The sequence below is a fragment of the Dermacentor albipictus genome, unplaced genomic scaffold, assembly GCF_038994185.2.
Source record: "Dermacentor albipictus isolate Rhodes 1998 colony unplaced genomic scaffold, USDA_Dalb.pri_finalv2 scaffold_22, whole genome shotgun sequence".
NCBI lineage: Eukaryota > Metazoa > Arthropoda > Arachnida > Ixodida > Ixodidae > Dermacentor > Dermacentor albipictus.
The window spans coordinates 3,812,798-3,826,946 of NW_027225576.1; the positions used below are offsets into that span (position 1 = coordinate 3,812,798).

General features: G+C 48.3%; 1 protein-coding gene across 2 annotated transcripts in view; it reads left to right on the forward strand.

Moving 5' to 3' along the window:
- The first annotated feature begins 418 nt into the window (after positions 1-418).
- LOC135915745 (zinc finger MYND domain-containing protein 19-like) overlaps positions 419-14,149 on the forward strand; it is an 89,367-nt gene continuing 75,636 nt past the window's right edge. The window contains exon 1 of one of the 2 annotated variants that reach the window (XM_065448865.2): positions 419-778. In XM_065448865.2, the coding sequence (XP_065304937.1) occupies positions 695-778 (84 nt within the window). In that variant the 5' untranslated portion in view covers positions 419-694. The remainder of the gene's footprint in view (positions 779-14,149) is intronic. The other variant, XM_065448866.2, reaches the window with a different exon arrangement.

A 14,149-nucleotide genomic window follows, 5' to 3' on the forward strand; every position in this document is an offset into this window, starting at 1 on the left:
CCAACCAGCCCAAATGCGTACGCTTCTGCATCCATTCCCGCGCGAATCTCCTTAACTGCTCAACGACAGTAATGAACAATGCATCGGCACAATGTAATGCTTTGCCATTTAAGTCACCTCAGAAGACACCTCACCTCCAAACGTATCCCCCTGCGACTATCAGAATTTAATATGTTACCGTTGCAACAAATCACGGGCACGACTTCTTCGCAGCGCCAGCCACACATTCGGTCCATTTTGTGCTCCCAGCAACCAAGGTTTTCCCCCGTAGTACCTAGGCGAAGACAAATCCCAAGGACCGAAAGCACGCCGAAAGTCCCCACATTTCTCGCTCGCAACCTCTGCTCCCAGCGCATGCGCAGAAATAGCGGTTAAATCCAATTTTGATGTGGGTGTTCGGAAAACCGTATGAAAGCGTTCTCGAGGTGGTCGGTCGCTCACGTGTTCTTCGCAGTGTCGCGCGGACGGGGGAGGCGTAGCGGGTGCGTCTGCCGCAGCCCGTCGCTTTCCATTTCCTTCGTGGTTCGCGCGCTTGTGAGCAGTACTGCTTCTGCGTGAGCTCGCGTGGTTAGCTCGTGCTCCTGTTCCTCGCGGCCGAATCGAAGCCCCTTGCAACCACTTCAGCGTCGCCCGTTCCACCGAGCCGCATCGGTTCCTACGGCGGCGCCTTTATGCCTGCACCGAGCTCGACAAAATGAAGGACCAGGCGGGCCCTTCGGATTCCTGGGTGTCCGGCGTCAAATTGGGCATCGTCAGGCTGGGCCGTGCAGCTGGAAAGGTAGGGCACTGCCGTAAGGGAAAGTGCTTCGCACTCTTCCGGTTTCCAGTATGTCTACCCCAGCCCGCGTTTTACTGGCCCCGCCAGACAAAGGCCCTCTCTCTTCCCGCTTCCACCGCTTCCGTTTATCGTTATTCCGTTGTTTCTGGGCGCGTCGCAATTTGCCTTCTGCAGCTTGCGACGGGCCCCGAATGCTGGCGTGGTTTCATTGTTTCCGCGTAATCTGCAGACTTTGAACGCACGCGTGCCTGTGTGAATCGTATACGAGGTGCGCTCTCCAGCTGCCCCGACTCGTGTCTTGGTTGTCGTGCTTTGCCAATATATTCTCGGTACCGCTGGTGCAATATTTCCGTGGTATAGTTGGACGGCCTTTATGTGTACTACACGTGCTCTCGCAATCTTCGGTTGCCGTGTTTCGCCGCGGTTTGGCACAAGTTCCGAGTCCCCAAGCGCGTACAGCTCCCGCAGAGTGGAGAAACGAAAAAAAAAAAAAAAAAGCCGAAAAGACACTTATCGGAAGGGCTGCTATTATCGGTCAGGAAGTGAAAAGGAAAAGTGGACCGACTGTTCCTCCTTCCGGGCTGTCTGGACATGCACGATTTCAAGGCGCGGGTAAGGGGGTTTATTCACTGTTTAATATTTTCCCCCGTCATGTAGTTCATGGCCATCGAAGCGTCAACGCGTTTCTTGCAGGACGCGCGAGGTAGTTCCATCGCAGAAGACTCGGTAGCTTTGCAAACGCCCTCATAACGCCCTGTTCACGCTGTTGCGACGGAGCGCCGTGTTGCGAGAGCATGCACAATTCGGTACTGCATTGACATACGCCAATCAGCAAAGTCACTGCAGGAAAGCTGCATTGACCTTCGCTGAGCAAGCGTTTCACTTATTCCGTAGGTGTTGCTTGTGCTCCCCATTTAGTTCAATCGCGTTTCCGCCGTGGATGGGATATTCCTGAATGGTGACTGGCCAGAGCTTCGGAATCGAAGCACGCACGTTCGGACGGCGTGGATGAAGCCGGCACTGTCTAATTTGAGCTGCACACGGTTTCACGTTCTTGGTTGGCCGTGTTCCAGCGGCGTTGATAGAGAAATTGCTGCTTATAACCAGTCCCCATCAGGGCGTCAGTGAGCTTGCCTGACGCCGGCAGTGCACGGTAGCTGGCGGCGTCTGCATCGCTCCATGTGATGTGCCTGTATTTACTTGCCGTCCTGGCCGTTGGTCCTGCCTTGTCAGCGCCGGACCGAGGAGCGACGTCAAGCCTTGATATCATCGAAACGCGGAAACGACTCGGACTTCAAGGGTGTGCTGCCTTTCGGCAATCAATAAGGGCCCGAGTCGTCCTAGCGGTGGCGGTTCGCTCGCCAGCCGCGCAGGGGCGGCCTGGCTAATAATCTGCCTAATAACCTAGGTAGGATATTAGGCAGCATAGTAGCAAGAGCTTGGTGGCGCAAGCCACCGCCCCGTTCCAAAGGGGACGCTCATAACATCCATCCATCCATTTTGTATTTGTATTCGTCTGCGTACTGTGGCGATCTGCTTTTTCTTTCTTTTTTTTTTCATGTGAACGCGAATAACAGGGGCGGAAAGCGTTCGCATGGGAGGCGACGTCGGCGTTGAGTGAATCAGCTGGCCGGTGCACCTTCGAAAGCCGAAGGTCGGCCTCCTCCTCCACCCTCGTCTGACCGGTCACCGGCCAACAAAAGGCAGCACCCGTGCAAGAAATTCAGCCTTCGCCGCCACGCTGCTTCTTCGATTGCTTCTTTCCCCCCTGCTCCGTGCGTCTCTCGTTTATGCATGTGTCGCGCCCGTTTCTTGTGTGCGCGGCTTCGCTGACTCGAGAGCGTTGGGGAGAGGGGACAATTTCAAAGGCGAGCGCGCTCTTCCTGCGTTCATCGCCAGACGGCCAGACACCTTCGCGACCCCGCCGTCCGCGCATGCGAACAGCTGCTGCTCGCGGCGACCGGGGTTTGGCGGGGTGTACACGAAACCCACGATGACGCTGCTGGCTCGTTGAGCAACTGCCGCGTTCGCTTTTCGGGATTGGGGAGGGTGAGCCGGTTCCTGAGGCCCGACGCTTTTGTGGCGCGCGGCGGCGGCGAGGGGGGGGGGGGGGGGGTTGTGAACGGGGATCGTTTCACATCGGGGAAGAGGGCTTTCACGTCGAGAGGGCCCTTGGGGATTGTCGTGGTACAGTGGAGGTCGCGCGCACCTGTTGGTCCTTCGAAGCCGGCCGTCGTTTCTGGACAAATCTAGCGATTTATTCACTTGTACTACATTCAGCGTTTACAGCTTTCCTTTCCGTACGTTCTGCCCATAGTTTCCTACAGATTTTTGTAGGAAACTCTATGGTTCTGCCGAAAGTCGGCTGTTGTCTCTTAAATTGTTCAGCTCTAGATTGGGACGCGTAATTCACTTTTTGTAGTTGGTTACGATTTCTGCGATGAGAAGAATGCGGCACTAACATGCAAGCTCCGAACACCAATGGGATTTGCTACAAAGGAGTATGTGCCCACATTAGCGCCGAAAATCAAGAACACATCGCTGATGATGCACGCGCGCCACACATCCCCTTCACGGTTTTCAGAGATCCCGATAGGATTGCGGGTGATGTTATCTGCTTGTATGCTGTCAAACCGTAGCGAGACGTCGGCGAATCAATACGCCGAAACTGTATCGGCACATTGCATGATGCGGCGCATGAGCTACAAAGGCAGACCTTACGGTTTTTTCCGAAGCTTTCCAGTTGAACAATTTGCTTGAAAGGAAACCCAGGATAAATGGGTGTCACACGACGCAGTTTTAATCGCGATCAAGCCCGATCGGGGTCGAATTTCTGTGTCGCGATTGGTTACTTAGCGCAAGCTACGCGAGGGAGCCAATCGGGGTCAAGAATTTCGATCCGGATCAAGCATGATCGCGATCGAAAGTGCTCGTGTGACACCAGCATTATCACTATTACGGGGCGGTCGCTCTGATAGAGCTGACCCCCGGAGGCCGCCTCGCCAAGTCGCCGCCAGCGAAGTGTGCTTGCGCGATAATCGCAGCTCCGCGCGATTTCATGCTGTATTTTCCACAGTACAAAATCGCGAGAGGGTCACTTCGACGTTCTTGCGTAACGCATTGGTGCCATTAATAATGCCTGGCCCAGTTTGGAACCTTGTTGCAGTTCGGGACACCAAGGGCTAGCTGCAGAATATAGCCAACGTCAAATAAACGAACAGACTATCACAGGTGCTGACAGTTGTGTGCTCCTATTTGCAGGTTAAATTTTTACGCCACAGGGAGCTAAGGATTCATGCAGCAGAATTAGCCCGACGTGACCGTTTCCTCTTGTTTCCCATCCCTTTCCGATGAGGGGGGGGGGTCAGCGCCTCAAATTTCGGACGCCACGCGTGAGGTCTTGAGAAAGCGGCTCGCTATCGATAGTCCCGTGCAGACAGCGCGCCTATCGTTTCCATCAGCACCCCGCGTCTTGCACGACCGACGTCTCGCGCTGCGGGAGACGATAAAAGCGGCGGACAAGGCGAGTAGTTTGGTGCTGCATGGCCCGGATTAAACGATGACCTCTGCTGGGGCTCGTCCGTCAGTGTCTCCTCCCCTTGTTTCGCGTGGGCAGAGAGCAAGCAAGCGCGCGAGCGGGCAGCCATGGCTAGCACTTGATCCATGGCGGGCCGGTTTTTGTTGCCGCCAGACTTCCGGAATCCGCAGCAGCAACCTCGCCCACTGGTCGCCGCTGTCTTGTTGCCGGCCGAGCAACGCACATCTGCCGTCGTTTCCACACACAGTTGGACCAGAAAGATAGCGGTAAGCCCAAAGGGGCGCGCTCCTAAAGAGTTCTCGGTCTTTTTCCGATACAAGCGGCCGCCGTTGAACCCAGTGCGCTGGCTTTGGCCTGCGTCCGTTTGGCCGCGGAGGTACTACGCTCTAGCGTGGTACTAAGCTCTAGCGAATTTGGGGCTCGCGATCGAAGCCGTTCACGTCGTTGTGTAGCCACCATTGGTGTGCCAGGTTCTCGCATTCGAATCTCTTGCGGAAGACGTGCCGTCACGCGGACCGTGTCACCATTGTAGCCTTTGAGCAGTGAACTCGCTCCACGCAGAGATCGTCAGCCGAGCAGATAAACGGCTGGGTTGTTCGGCCTTCAGTGGTTGGTGGGCCAGATGAACAGTCCGATATTCTTACTAGAAAGGATGGTGAACCGCCCAGGTTCTGTTAGTTTCCCAACTATCGATATTAAATGACATGACTTTTTGGTTGTTGCAAACAACTTGCTGTGTACACGCCTGCAACTGGACGGATGGATGGATGGATGAATGGCGGCTACACCCTTTGTAACGGGCGGTGGCTGGCGCCACCTAGCCTTTTGCTCCCCCTCCTTTTTTTATATCCCCTTCTCCTTAAACTAGTTTTCACTCCGCTCCTCCCCCCAAAATAAATATCTAAAATAGTATAGAAAACATTAGCTCTCCGATTTGTGGTATCTCTTCCATGACTTCATTATTACTGCCCTTCATTACTGCCACTCTTTTCTCGTCTATTTGCCCTCGTTCCCCGGGAAAACCTAATGCCCCTTCCATATCTGTCACTGTTCCCTCGGCCAGAGTCGGGCAAAGGGCTGTGCATCTCGGCACTATATGCTCTGTGGTCTCAATTTCGGCTCCGCAAGCTGTGCACAAAAGGTCCACGTCTTCAAATTTAGCCCTGCATGTTTTCGTTCTCAAAACCCCCGTCCTAGCTTCGAATAATAGTGAGCTGCCTCGCGAGTTATCAAATGAGAGCTCTCTTAATCTCCTGTTTTTGCCTTATACATAGATAGCGCTGGCTTTCCGAGCATTCTTTCTTCCCGCCTTTTTCTTTCCGTCTCCTTCACCTCCTTTCCCACACTAGAACCACGTTGGACCCCCTCCCTCGGTTGTAGGTGTCTAATCCTCAGCTTCCTAGTTCTAAGTCTCCACTTTGTATTCAAACTTTTCATGTATAGGTATTCGTACCCTTTTCCCACACACCTTCCCCCAGTGCTGCAAGTCTCTGTTCATATTTTAGCTTACTTATTGCCTCTCTACCTTCGATTGATGTCCATCCCATGTTCCCCTGCACTCCCTCCTTAGGGTTGTTCCCATGCGCTCCTAAGGCCAACCTGCCTACACTTGTCTTGTTTCCATGCATGTCTGAACTTCTGATTTCATGCACAGTACTGAATTTCCGAATGAGACCAGGTGCCATAACCCCTTTCCATACCCCTCTAACCACCTCGCACCTATTATAGTTCTATAGTGCCTTGTGTTTCATTACAGCTGAGTTCCTTTTCACTTTTTCAATCATAATTTTTTCATTTTCTTCCAGGTACTTTTTGCCCTCGTTTAGCCATATGCCCAAATACTTGTATTTTTCCTCATGATCAATCTTAGTGCCTTGTATTTCCAATTGTTCCCCCCTTTTTTCATTGTATACTATTATCCCAGACTTCTCTCTACTGAATTGTATTCCCAATTTTTCTCCCTCCTCTCCATATATCCTCATTAGTTCCTGTAGCCCTAATCGGGTGTCAGCAAGCAGTACAATATCATCTGCATACATCAGTCCAGCTAGTACTTGAGCTACCTTCTGCCCTTCCAGCACATAGCTTATGTCGGTTCCTATTGTGCTCTGTTCTAGCCTCTTTTCCATTTGGCTCATGTAAATCATAAAAAGCAGGGGCAACAATGGACAGCCCTGCCTGAGACCACTTCTTATTTTAGCTGGCTTTGTAGTTAACCCCTGCCATGTTATCTCTACCTCATTATCTGTATAAACTTGTAGGAATCCAACCACCTTTCTATCTAGACCATATTCCTTCAACTGGCTCCATAACTTTTCACAGTTTACATTATCATAGGCTCCTCTAACGTCTAAAAAAGCTATCCATAGCGGTTTCTGCCTGGCTGCTGCTATCTCTATGCACTGTGTTATAACAAATAAGTTATCTAGCCTTCTGTTCCTTCGAAATCCATTCTGCAGCTCTCCCAAGATCTCCATGTTCTGCCCATTCCTCCATTCTCATTTTCACCATCTGCATTGCTACTCTGTATATGACTGATGGGACCGTTATTAGCCTGTAGGATTTAATGTTGTCCTTGCTTCCCTTACCTTAGTAAACTAATATCACTCTGCTTGATTTCCAGTCCTGTAGAACATCTCCCCTCTACAACTATTTGTTCAATAAGTTGTAATTTCAATTTACTTTTCTGGCCTAATATGCTTATCAATTTCATAGGTATGTCATCAGGTCCTGTCGCTGTTCCTATGGGGACCTTGTGTTCAATTCTGTCCCATTCCTTACTTGTCATCCCTCTGTTTTCCTCCTCTAATTCTGTCTTGCTGTTGTGATTGTTCTCCATTTTGCTACCCTCTGGCTCTGCAAATGCTGCCTCTATTGTTAACCTAATATATTCCTGAGCTTCCTCTCCCTCTACCTTTGTTCATTCTGGTGTGGTCAGTGAATGCTGAACCACCTCTTTCTTCTTACTCTGTTGCCTTATGTGTTCCCAAAACTTCTTAGAGGCATTTCTGTCTTTTTTTCGTATCTCTAACAACCACTGTACTCCAACTTTTGCTATCTTGGCTTCAATTAATGCTGATGCTTCTCTTTTCATTCCAAGGTAGTTCTCCCATTTTGTCTCCACCTATTCTGGTGGGGCTCCCCTTTGCTGCTATGTTTTCTGCACTCATCTTTGCATTGCTTTATGGCCTCCTTAACTTCTTGCACCCACCAGCTTTTCGGTTTGTTTTCCCTGCTTACTTCCTAGTTTACTAATCTGTCCCTTCTCTAGCTCTCGTTTAAATATACCTATTAACTCGTCGTATGTCCATGCCCTTTGCGGTTGCTTGGATACCATGTTTTCAATGTTTTTTGCCACTTCTTGTAGCTGCCTGTCATTCAGTTGGCTCATACCTGCCCTTTCTTTAGTTTCTATCAGTGGTACTGTCCTTCCAAAACTGATTTTGATTCGTTTGCGATCACTCCCCAGGCTTTTTGTACCTTCCTCATCAATTTCCATACCTCCCAACCGTTCATACAGCTTGTGGGACATTAGGCAGTAGTCGATTGTCGAGTGGGAGTTATTTCTTTCCCATGTTATCTTCCCGTTGCAATTAATTTCAGTATTAACTATTACAAAATCATGGGCCTCGCAAAAATCTACTAACATCTACCCGGCTGCATCTGTCGCCCCGTCAAAGTATTTCAAATGTGCATTAATGTCCCCTAGGATGATTATCTCCTGTTTCATAGCTAACTCTCTGATGTCCTTGGCCATACATTTGAAATGTTTTGCATTCTCCTCTTTCGACTGATTCCCCATTTTCATATACACAACTCTCAGGATTGTCTCTACATTCCCTGTGCTGCCCTTGAGCCACATGTGCTCACTGCAGCTCTCCCTTACCCGTTCCCAGTCCTGTCCCTTCACTAGTACCCCAAGGCCTCCTCCTCTGCGGTCTTTCCCTTTCCTGTTGCACCCTACCCAGGTGTATCCTGCAATGAATGGTGGATCTTCCTCCTCTTAAATGGGTTTCAGTGACTCCATATACTTTTTCTCATGCTGATGTCAGTGACAATTTGTTTTAGAAATGGCAGACGTGATGGTGAACAGAATCTGACAATTCACAATCGGCACTTTTTTTTTGCTTTTTTTTGTAGCTTTTTATGCAGGCAATTTATATAAACTATAAAGGAAAGGCAAATAAATATCTAAATGTGAGCCTGCTGTGGAACAATCGGCACAGTTGATCTGACACTGAGTATCAGCAGCATAGCCAGAATTTTAAACTGTTGTAACATTCCTGACACAACCAGTGTTGGTGTATGCTTGTGTTGTTTGGTTTCCTCCTCATCATCATCATCAGCCTAGTTACGCCCACTGCAGGGCAAAGGCCTCTCCCATACTTCTCCAACTACCCCGGTCATGTACTAATTGTGGCCATGTTGTCCCTGCAAACGTCTTAATGTCATCCACCCACCTAACTTTCTGCCGCCCCCTGCTACGCTTCCCTTCCCTTGGAATCCAGTCCGGAACCCTTAATGACCATCGGTTATCTTCCCTCCTCATTACATGTCCGGCCCATGCCCATTTCTTTTTCTTGATTTCAACTAAGATGTCATTAACTCGCGTTTGTTCCCTCACCCAATCTGCTCTTTCCTTATCCCTTATCCCATCATTCTTCTTTCCATAGCTCGTTGCGTCGTCCTCAATTTCAGCAGAACCCTTTTCGTAAGCCTCCAGGTGTTTCTGCCCCATATGTGAGTACTGGTAACACACAGCTGTTATACACTTTCCTTTTGAGGGATAGTGGCAACCTGCTCTTCATGATTTGAGAATGCCTGCCAAACGCCCCCCCAACCCATTCTTATTCTTCTGGTTATTTCAGTCTCATGATCCGGATCAGTGGTCACTACTTGCCCTCAGTAGATGTATTCCCTTACCACTTCCAGTGCCTCGCTACCTATCGTAAACTGCTGTTCTCTTTCGAGACTGTTAAACATTACTTTAGTTTTCTGCAGATTAATTTTCAGACCCACCCTTCTGCTTTGCCTCTCCAGGTCAGTGAGCATGCATTGCAATTGGTCTCCCGAGTTACTAAGCAAGGCAATATCATCAGCGAATCTGAACCTGGCAACGTTTAACGTTAGAACGTTATCTAGTGAGGCGAGTCTAGCAGTGTTATTGGAGGAATTAGAGGGTAGTAAATGAGATATAATAGGGCTCAGTGAGGTTAGGAGGACAAAAGAAGCATATACAGTGCTAAAAAGCGGGCACGTTCTGTGCTACCGGGGCTTAGCGGAGAGATGAGAACTAGGAGTCGGATTCCTGATTAATAAGGAAATAGCTAGTAACATACAGGAATTCTATAGCATTAACGAGAGGGTGGCAGGTCTTGTTGTGAAACTTAATAAGAGGTACAAATTGAAGGTGGTGCAAGTCTATGCCCCTACATGCAGTCATGATGACCAGCAAGTCGAAAGCTTTTATGAAGACGTGGAATCGGCGATGGGTAAAGTCAAAACAAAATACACTATACTGATGGGCGACTTCAATGCCAGGGTAGGCAAGAAGCAGGCTGGAGACAAGTCCGTAGGGGAATATGGCATAGGCTCTAGAAATAGCAGAGGAGAGTTATTAATAGAGTCTGCAGAACAGAATAATATGCGGATAATGAATACCTTTTTCCGCAAGCTGGTTAGTCGAAAGTGGACGTGGAGGAGCCCGAATGGTGAGACTAGAAATGAAATCGACTTCATACTCTGCGCGAACCCTGGCATCATACAAGATGCAGACGTGCTCGGCAAGGTACGCTGCAGTGACCATAGGATGGTAAGAACTCGAATTAGGCTAGACTTGAGGTGGGAACGGAAGAAACTGATACACAAGAAGCCAATCATAGAGTTAGCGGTAAGAGGAAAACTAGAGGAATTCCGGATCAAGCTACAGAACAGGTATTCGGCTTTAACTCGGGAAGAGCACCTTAGTGTTGAAGCAATGAACGACAATCTCATGGGCGTCATTAAGGAGTGCGCAATAGCACTCTGTGGTAACGCCGTTAGACAGGAAGCCAGTAAGCTATTGCAGGAGACGAAAGATCTGATCAAGAAACGCCAATATATGAAAGCCTCTAACCCTACAGCTAGAATAGAACTGGCAGAACTTTCGAAGTTAATCAGCAAGCATAAGACAGCTGACATAAGGAAGTATAATATGGATAGAATTGAACAAGCTCTCAGGAACGGAGGGAGCCTAAAAACAGTGAAGAAGAAACTAGTAATTGGCAAGAATCAGATGTATGCATTAAGAGACAAAGCCGGCAATATCATCATAATATGGATGATAGTTCAAGTGGCTGAGCAGTTCTATAGAGCTTTATACACTACGAGTGGCACCCACGACGACAATGGAAGAGAGAATAGACTAGAGGAATTCGAAATCCCACAAGTAACGGCGGAAGAAGTAAGGAAAGCCTTGGGAGCTATGCAAAGGGGGAAGGCAGCTGGGTAGGATCAGGTAACAGCAGATTTGTTGAAGGATGGTGGTCAGATTGTTCTAGAGAAACTGGCCACCCTGTGTACGCAATGCCTCATAACCTCGAGCGTACCGGAATCTTGGAAGAACGCTAACATAATCCTAATCCATAAAAAAGGGGACGCCAAAGACTTGAAAAATTATAGACCGATCAGCTTACTGTCCGTTGCCTACAAAGTATTTACAAAGCTAATCGCAAATAGAATCAGGAACACCTTAGACTTCTGTCAACCAAAGGACCAGGCAGGATTCCGTAAAGGCTACTTAACAATAGACCATATTCACACTATCAATCAAGTGATAGAGAAATGTGCAGAATATAACCAATCCTTATATATAGCTTTCATTGACTACGAGAAAGCGTTTGATTCAGTCGAAACCTCAGCAGTCATGGAGGCATTACGGAATCAGGGTGTAGATGAGCCATATGTAAAAATACTGGAAGATATCTATAGCGGCTCCACAGCCACCGTAGTCCTCCACAAAGAAAGCAACAAAATCCCAATAAAGAAAGGCGTCAGACAGGGAGATACGATCTCTCCAATTCTATTCACAGCATGTTTACAGGAGGTATTCAGAGACCTGGAGTGGGAAGAATTGGGGATGAAGGTTGATGGAGAATACCTTAGTTTCCTCATAAGCAATACGAAATGAATCTGTATGAATCCATTCCAAGGAAGGCAACACGACTTTTCTACATCCGCAGCTCTAGTCTCGCTGAATCTAGCCCCTCTTTCTCAACATCAGGATAACGAATCTTACAAAAACATTATACTGCAAATTGTTCTTATCGCCTTAAAGCACCTTAAGTTTGCGAAGGAATCAAACTCGGTGTCATCATGGACTAAACGTTATACCTATGTTTGTACAAACTAACATCTTCAAATTCAGCTTCTTTCCCCGAACAGTTGAGCTCTGGAACTCCTTAAGCAGCAGTACTCATTGTGCTGCTTTGCAAGTTTGTGTCCACACTTCACTACAAGTAACTACAGGGTGTCTACCAACCGGGATTTCTCAGGGATTTTGACTAGTCTGGAAAAACTCGGGGAATTTGCGCTTCTATCGGGGAAAATCAGCTGTAATTTTATTGAAAGGGATTGAAAGTTGCGGTAATGCTGGCCCGAGTAACAGAGGAATCATGACGAATGGTCTCTGACGCCGCGTCGTCGGCTGGAGGAGTTGCCAGAGTGCAGTCAACGAGCGACTTTCCGGACACCAAATAATTCAGGCGACTACGTGGCACCACTGCGTACCCCGTAGGGTCAATGTATGAGAACGTTTGAAATTTTGGACTCAAGAACCCTTCGCCGTCCGATTTTCCGGACTTTTTTGCCGTGACCCCAGGTCTGGGACGGCATTCATCCAAACCACCACTGCCGCCTCGAACCGGCACACTCGCATGCGGATGTGCTGGCAGCCGTAGCCACCACCGCGGCAATGCTAGGCCTATAGCTGCTTCGAAGTTTGGTGTTAAGCTTCTTGTCATCTGTGCCGTGTTTTTCATTGCATGAATTCGCTGCTGTCAGCAATGGCACAGACACCGCCTTTGTGATCATTGCGATTGGCTTCGAAGTTCGGAAAGCACTGCGCATTGCATAATGCCGGTTCCCGAAAGTCATCTTCACCTCAATACAGTGATGTTACGCTGTGAAGCATAAAAGGGTGGGAAGGGGCAACTGTCAGGGGATACAGTATCTATTCCTTATACACGCGTGCACCCACCATCTTCTGTCACAGTACGAGCACCGATATGCCTAATAAGTGTACTGGCAGGACTTCAGAGCTTTTTCGGGCGTGCCTGTGGCGATTTGAGCCCTTAAGGGCTGTAAAAGATATGCATTAATTTTTTCGGACATTTTCGCGGCCCCGAGGGAGTAAAAAAAATCGGATGCTGACTGTACAACTGTCCAAAAGGATGCTTCAAATAGTCCGTGTTGCGAAAGCGCAGCCGTAGAACAAGACAAAGGACCTACGCATTCAGAAATGAACGGGAAAGGAAGCATGCCACTGCTTTTTTAGAGGAGCTTGCACTCTAAAAGCAGAGCGTTGCCTGACACCGAGATGCAGGTGTCCCTCATCCAAGCAAAAAAAAATATATATCTAAAACAGGGAAACACGACACTGAGACGTGTGCAGGCTGAGAGTGTGTCAGGACAGTTGAGGTTGACTTACCAGCTGTTGCGAGAGAATCTCACTTGTGATAAAGTCTGGGCCTCATACCAGTTAGCTTGCTATCACCTGATAGAAATAGCTCATATTCGAAAATATTCTGTATGCATCTTTTTTATTCGTACTTGAGAATGTTCGACTCAATTTGCAATAGGTTTTACTATTTCTTTCGAAGATATTGTCACGTTTGCCTACAATTCCTCGCGCCACGACACAGCTGGCTATTCACCCTTCTATCTCCTCTTCGGCCGTGAGCTGACTGTGTTTCGAGACTCCCCTTTCGACCACACTCGACTCACCGACAGAGTTCACTCGGGATGTCATAGCCACAGCGACCCAAGCACGCCAGATTGCTCGCATTCGTCTCTCTGCTTCAAAGACACCAGAAGTGCCGTTATGACCAGTGCCTTCATGCCATGAACTATGAACCAGGCGCTCTTGTGCTAGTTTGGTATCCAACTCGACGTGTTGGTCTCCCCTCCCTTCTGTTTTTTTTAAATAAAATAAATACTGGCCCTTACTATTCAAACTGGGTTAAGTTGTTTTTTTATTTTCTAACGGGCTTATGGAGAGTGACACCATTGGGCGACATGATGTAGAGAGCCCGTCTTTACATAAAACAAAGTTCTGTGTCACTCAGGGAATATTGCAAAGGCACTCGGGGAAAACCTGGAAAACTCAGGGAATTTGGAAATGTCAACTTGGCAGACACCCTGAACTATGTTTTAAAGTGATTTATTTTGCTGCACTTTTAATCTTACGTGATATGTGTGTTGTAGAATTATTATTTTTCATTTTATTTACTAAAGTATAACGTCTCCCTCTCCTGCTAAAGCCCTGACTGGGCTGCGGTATGTAAAAATAAAATTTTGATTTGGGACAGGTTTTAACTGGATGGCATGAACATCTCAAGGCACACGGTGAATTTTGGGAGTGGTTTGGACCCCAAAACTTTCCGTATGCTTATGCCACTGTTGATGGTGCGTTATTGTTCCAATACAGCGCACCCTGGTATGGGATACCAAGGTTTCCTGGAAGGTACGAGAACAGATGATTTAGTGCATAAGCACTTGAAAATGGTGCAGTGAAGTTTTGTCAATGCACTATTCATGGGCTGTAAGCATTGGGTTTGTAGTAGCCAGTTAGCTCT